Source organism: Brassica oleracea, chromosome C6 (assembly GCF_000695525.1).
Source record: "Brassica oleracea var. oleracea cultivar TO1000 chromosome C6, BOL, whole genome shotgun sequence".
Classification (NCBI taxonomy): Eukaryota; Viridiplantae; Streptophyta; class Magnoliopsida; order Brassicales; family Brassicaceae; genus Brassica; species Brassica oleracea.
In genome coordinates, this window is record NC_027753.1 from 31127077 (window position 1) to 31133373 (window position 6297).

At 38.1% G+C, this 6297-nt stretch overlaps 2 protein-coding genes across 4 annotated transcripts; one reads left to right on the forward strand and one right to left on the reverse strand.

Moving 5' to 3' along the window:
* Nucleotides 1-1380: 1380 nt before the first annotated feature.
* On the forward strand, nt 1381-3751 carry LOC106300628 (two-component response regulator ARR11-like). 2 transcript variants are annotated; one of them, XM_013736812.1, is made up of 5 exons: nt 1381-1548; nt 1633-1785; nt 1867-2244; nt 2313-2389; nt 2482-3751. In XM_013736812.1, the coding sequence occupies exons 1-5, from the start codon at nt 1443-1445 to the stop codon at nt 3289-3291; spliced, it is 1524 nt and encodes a 507-aa protein (XP_013592266.1). In that variant the 5' UTR covers nt 1381-1442; the 3' UTR covers nt 3292-3751. The 2 variants fall into 2 exon arrangements, with proteins under 2 accessions (XP_013592266.1, XP_013592265.1); XM_013736811.1 differs by having other exon boundaries at nt 1385-1785.
* LOC106300629 (protein HHL1, chloroplastic-like) lies at nt 3720-5090 on the reverse strand. Of its 2 annotated transcripts, XM_013736814.1 has the most exons (6): nt 4767-5087; nt 4554-4691; nt 4379-4465; nt 4262-4309; nt 4004-4151; nt 3720-3914 (listed from the first exon to the last, which is right to left on the reverse strand). In XM_013736814.1, the coding sequence occupies exons 1-5, from the start codon at nt 5031-5033 to the stop codon at nt 4008-4010; spliced, it is 684 nt and encodes a 227-aa protein (XP_013592268.1). In that variant the 5' UTR covers nt 5034-5087; the 3' UTR covers nt 3720-3914; nt 4004-4007. The 2 variants fall into 2 exon arrangements, with proteins under 2 accessions (XP_013592268.1, XP_013592267.1); XM_013736813.1 differs by having other exon boundaries at nt 4262-4465; nt 4767-5090.
* Nucleotides 5091-6297: the final 1207 nt, after the last annotated feature.

Here is a 6297-nt window from a genome sequence, read left to right on the forward strand (position 1 = left end):
ATAATTATACAATGTTATATCATTTTTATTAGTTTTATACAAATTGATTCTCACATATCCTCTCTACAATCAATTTCACAAAACAAATATGACATGGCTACTGAAATTGATGACATGACTTCCGAAAAAATATGACATGAATAATTTCATTTAATTTTGATTTATATTTTTGGCAAACTTATTAGAATATGGTAACAGTTCATATATTACATTTAATATTGATATTTCTTTTTGGTAATTTTTTTTAAATATGGTAATAGCTCATACACCATCTATAAAATAAATATATTCATATATAACATTTCAAATTTTGAAATATTATTATTTTTGTATAATTATACAATTTGTATTACTAAAGCTTTCAAAAATTTCTACAATTTTTTTAAAATTTAAATACATTAGTTTCTTATATATCTACAAATTTTATAAATATTGTTTAGGCTAAATTTTTAATAATTATACAATGTTATATCATTTTTATTAGTTTATACAAATTGATTTAATAGATATCAAATCTATATTAAATATTAGTAAAAAAATAGTAAAATCTATAATATTTAATAAAATTTATTTTTAAATATAAGTTAGATTAAAAAAATTTCTTACTGCACATGGTGAAGGAAAACACCTAGTATGTATGTATATTATATATACATATAGTTATTGTGAATAATACTCTTGTTGCAATAAATAAATATATTATAGTATTATAGCATTGGTTTTATAATTTTATGCTAGTATGAATTGTTGAAAAGAATAATTAATGTGTATCCAACAAATGTACAAATACGGTAGATATATCTCTAAATAAGATACAGTTAATAAAAAAAAACTATCTGATTAGAATATAATAAATTTATAAGAGGAACTTATGTGTATATATTCTTTTCAAAAAAAAAAAACTTATGTGTATACTACCAAAAGAAAGTTGTAGATATAGTTAAAAACTATTAAACATAATAAGTAATATAATCCATTACATTTATTGTGGCAATATTCTAAGAGCAATTTGAAGGAGCTACATTATTGAAGGAATATTGAGCAGTGAAATACATCAACTTACAAATCTAAAGAGAGAACAAAATAGAATTTCTAACAACTTTTTTTTATCAGTGAACTTAGACCGAACAAAGTTCCTTCTCCGAAAGCAATCCTCAAAAATTAAAAGAAAAACTATATTCTAATTTCTAATATTCTAATTTCTAACTTCTAAGCCTAGTTTTCAAAACAGAGAAATGAGAGAGGTAAATGTTAACATGCGCCACCAGTGACCGTTATCTAAACGGCGCCAAATATTCTGAGGGTAACTTTTTCACAAGGAAACGCAAACAAAAACCCCCTCTCCCACTTACTTCTTTCCAAAAATAAAAAACACTCACTCACACACACACACACCACTTTCTATCTCTCCCTTTCTCTCTCTCCTTCTCTTGCCAGCGAACATGGAGAAAGGCTTCTCTCCCGTCGGTCTCAGGGTTCTTGTGGTCGACGACGACCCAACCTGGCTCAAGATTCTTGAGAAAATGCTCAAGAAGTGCTCCTACGAAGGTTCCCTTCTTCTTTTTCTATGTTTTTACACATTGGGAGTCCACCTGCTTAATTTCCTCTGCTTTTGTTTTAACCCCCTTGCAGTCACTACCTGTGGGTTAGCTAGAGAAGCTCTGAGGTTGCTACGAGAGCGTAAGGACGGGTTTGACATCGTGATCAGCGACGTGAACATGCCTGACATGGACGGCTTCAAGCTACTTGAGCACGTTGGCCTTGAACTGGACCTCCCTGTCATAAGTGAGACTTCTATATATGATCTTGAGTAATAAAGTAAAAACAGAAAAGGTTAATTATTAATTTTGTTGTTTGCTTTTACAGTGATGTCGGTGGACGGTGAAACAAGCAGAGTCATGAAAGGCGTCCAGCACGGAGCGTGTGACTACCTGCTGAAGCCGATAAGAATGAAGGAGCTGAAGATCATATGGCAACATGTTCTTAGAAAGAAGCTCCAAGAGGTGAGAGACATCGAAGGCTGCTGCTATGACGTAGGAGCTGATTGGTTCACCCAAGCGCAGTTTCTTGGAGGTGGTGAAGATGTTTCTTTTGGGAAGAAGAGAAAAGACTTTGACTTTGAGAAGAAGCTTTTTCAGGATGAGAGTGACCAATCTTCTTCTTCCAAGAAAGCTAGAGTGGTTTGGTCTTATGAGCTTCACCAGAAGTTTGTCAACGCTGTTAACCAGATCGGATGTGATCACAGTAAGTACCTCTCTTTAGCATGTCTTCTTGATAGGCAGTGATTTTTCTGGTGTCTTTGTGTATGGCAGAAGCTGGTCCCAAGAAGATATTGGACCTCATGAATATCCCATGGCTCACTAGGGAGAATGTTGCTAGCCACCTTCAGGTAAAACTTTACCCTTCTCTTTAATCCAAAAGAGGAAGAACACTAAGCTTTTTGTCACTTTTTCTATTTTAATTTTAATTTTTATTTTGTAGAAATACAGACTGTACCTGAGTAGATTAGAGAAAGGGAAGGAGATAAAGTGTTATTCTGGTGGAGTAAAGAATATGGATTCACCTCCAAAAGATGCTGAGATTAATTCAGGACATCAAAGCCCTGGCAAGAGCAGCAGCTATGCATTCCTTAAAGCAACAGAGACTGATCCAAAGCAACTTGCTCCAGCTTCTGTGTCTGACCCCACCAGTGGTGTCCACATGCCTCCAAAAGCGAAAAAGACACGTATAGGATATGATCCTCCCAACTCATCCGGTGTGTTTGACTCTCTGCTTCCCTGGAATGATGTTCCAGACCCACTTGAATCCAAGCCTCCTATTCTGTACGAGAACAGCTTTCTCCAGCAACAGCCATTGCCAAGCCAAAGTTCCTATGTTGCAAACTCTGCACCGTCTCTCATGCAAGAGGAAATGAAGCCTTCTTATGTGAATGAGGATGAGTTTCTCATGCCACAAGACAAGAACTCTACTGTGATCCTTCAAGATATGGACTTGTCCGCTCCCTTCAGCTCCAATGCAACCAGCAATACAGATTCGATTCCGGGAAGCTTGAACTGGGAACTTCCAGAAGCACACCATTCAGGTTCTTTAGACACTGACTTAGACTTCACTTGGCTTCATGGAGAGCATTTCTTTGCAAACAGCGGACTCCAAAACTTCCAGTTTCAAGATTACACTAGTAGCACATCACTCCTGTCTGAGCCCCCACCCCACCTCTGGTATGGAAACGACCGGCTGCCCGACCCTGACGAGTATACCCTAATGGTAGACCAAGGTTTATTCATATCTTGACTCTTGTTCCATTAACTTCTTTTCCTATATTGGTTGGTGTTATGCAGAAAGATTTTCTTTTCCCAAGGACCTTTAAATCCATGAGTGTCACAGGCTAACTACACCACAATGATAAGACCATATGTTTCATACCCATCTCTTAAGATCATTAAACTGTCACATTAGTTTCGCTTTCATGTGTGGTAGGAAAATAGTAGACCTATCATATCTTGAGAATAAGATCTCTACTCTAGACATTGTGTTTACTGGCAAACTAAGCATTTTTTTCTCCTTATCACACACCTTTGCATCTTGTAGCCCTACACATTGGCTTTATGTATCCATCATCTGCTAGCTGTTGAGAATCTGTCCCATAAGGTTAGGATCAAAGAATGTGAGAGAATTCTAACCAACAGCTTTTTCTTTTTAAGAAAAGTTGAACTCGCAGGTTGTAACCGAACAGCTCTTTCTTTCAACAAATCTACAAACACAATAAGTTATATGTTACAAGAGATTTAAGAGAAACTGTTTCTCTGAGAGGTGTATAAAAGAAAAATGTGCACAAAATAGCAGGCATCTCGTCATAATATCCAGTTGGACCTTCTGCATCCCACACCAAGTGTCAGTTCTCCAGCCTTGGGACCCTGGGAAATATAGTCACTCAGTATATGATTCTGCTGAAAAGACACCAAAACATCAACTGAAGATGAACAGAGAGAAACATTGTTGTTACCTGTTTATACTTGCTTGGCTTTCTCATCAGGGCTTTCTTCATCTGCCCCAGAATTCAACGATGATATCTTCCCGAATGACTCTTTAGCATCCCCGAAAAAGTCTTTCACTTTGTCCAACACTGTTTTAAGCTGGTCCTGAGTTGGGAGCTGTGATATTACAGGACAAAAACTCAAATGTTTTAGAAGGAAAAACATGCACCCTTTGGTCACACTCAATGGAGTTTGAGAGCTGATCTCAAATTGGTTGTATAGCTCACCTCAATGACATCTGAGGTACTAAGTGCAGCTCTCATGTTCCCGTTTTCCTGAAAACCAAAGACTTCAGAGCTTGTAAAAGGAAAAGAAAACAGAGCTACCAAGACAGAGAGCATTACAACAAGTTTGTAGCCATATCGAAACTCAGTGGCAGTCCGCAAGACACGGTGCTGCTTAATTGCAGTCTTTTGTATCTCCTTCTCATCCTATTGAAGATGCAAAACAATCAGGAAATCACATCACGATGCAGACAAAGTAAATAGATAAGCAGAGAGCAGAGCTTGTCTTACTTACTCGGTAAATAACAGCAGCAATGTTTCTAGCAATGGTGTCTTTGTAGATATACTTCCCCAAGAGGTTATCTTTAGCAGCAACCATGATCTTTGCAGTTGTACCACCAGCTATTATACTTAGTGGATACCAAAGATACACCTGTTTCAAGAAACACTATTAACAACACAACAATCAAGTAACCAAGGGGAGGTGATGAGGGAGGGAGAGACGAACATTGGCCATACGAATGAAGATAACGAATCTAGGGTTTCCGTCGTCTTCAATCTTAGGCATAGGAGGAGGTGTGCGTTGATACTGACGAGCCGCCATTCCTTTCTTCCCTTTCGCCTCCACCACGAAAACCATCCCCCGCTTCGCAGATTCTCGGCATGGTGTTCTCGAGGTGAACAGAGAGTGTCTTGCTAAACCGACCTCTTCGAGTCTTCCTGTATTCTTCAATGGAAGCCGAGCCAACGCGTTGAGAGACATACTCACCTCCATTGAGCACCGTGTGCAATGGGGATGATGATTTCGTTGGATCGTACCTTATCCATTGGGTGTGCCACTTGTCCTACTCGGTTTAATTGAACCGGAAAGGGATTTAGCCACTTATTATTCTATGTGTACCAGCTTGATCCACCTCACCTCTACGTTAATCCACTAGAAATTTAGACAAGTCAATTTGCACATAAGCCTAATTAAATAAAACCCATGAGCCGGGACAGAATAGCCTAGTGGTAACACTAGAGTGAACTGGATACCAAGGCACCTGGGTTCGAGTCCTCTGAGATTTCGGAGACCGCCCGTGACAAAAAAAAAAATAAATAAATAAATAAATAAATAAATAAATAAAACCCATGCTGTGCGGATTTAGATAGAAATTTATTTTATTTGAAATTTTTCAGGGTTGCGAAACCATGCGATTTTAATTTGACCAGGTCGTTTTCCGCGGATAATTACTATTTAAGTTATACTAATGATTTTGTTGTGTTAATATCAAATATTGTAGAATGTTTTTGTGTTCATAAACTATCTAGTGTGTAGGATATAGTATAAGAGGAAATACATGCTCTGATTTTTGTTGTTTAAATGTTGCATATAACTTTATTTTCTCTCTTTTTTGTAATAAAATTATTTTTATTTGTTTGCCAAAATACTAAAATTGAATTTAGAATCTCCGAAGATGTCACTCTGTGCCGATAATCTGAGACTTTCCGGGGACTCGATCCTTTCGGGATTAGGCGGACATGGGTTGCGTTTTGCTGAGGATTCAACTCCCCTTTTTCAAAGAAACGCGGGATGTCTCGCGACACATCCTCTCCGATGATATGCCAGTACGCTTGGTAGAACTTGGAGGAGAATTCATCAGGGCCGGGAGCCTTGCCGCTATGAATCGAGAACGTTGCCTCCTTGATCTCCTGGATATACGGTATATGTGTTAACTTGGTGTTCATTTCGTCTGTCACTTAGCTGGTAAAACTTGGAGATCTTGCTCAAGGTCGCCACCGCTGGTTGTTGTGAAAATGTTTTGGAAGTAATCTGATATCACGCGTGCGATATCGGTTTCTTCGAAAACCTCAACTCCTTGCGGGTCTTCAATGACAGAGATCGTGTTTTGCAACCGTCTTGTCCTGGTCGCCGCATGAAAAAACCCAATATTCCTATCACCGCTCTCCAGCCATTGGATTCGGCTCCGTTGGAACCAAAACTGTTCTTCCTCCTTGTAGGTTGTGTGTAACACCTTTGACAGGGCCTCAATCCGAGG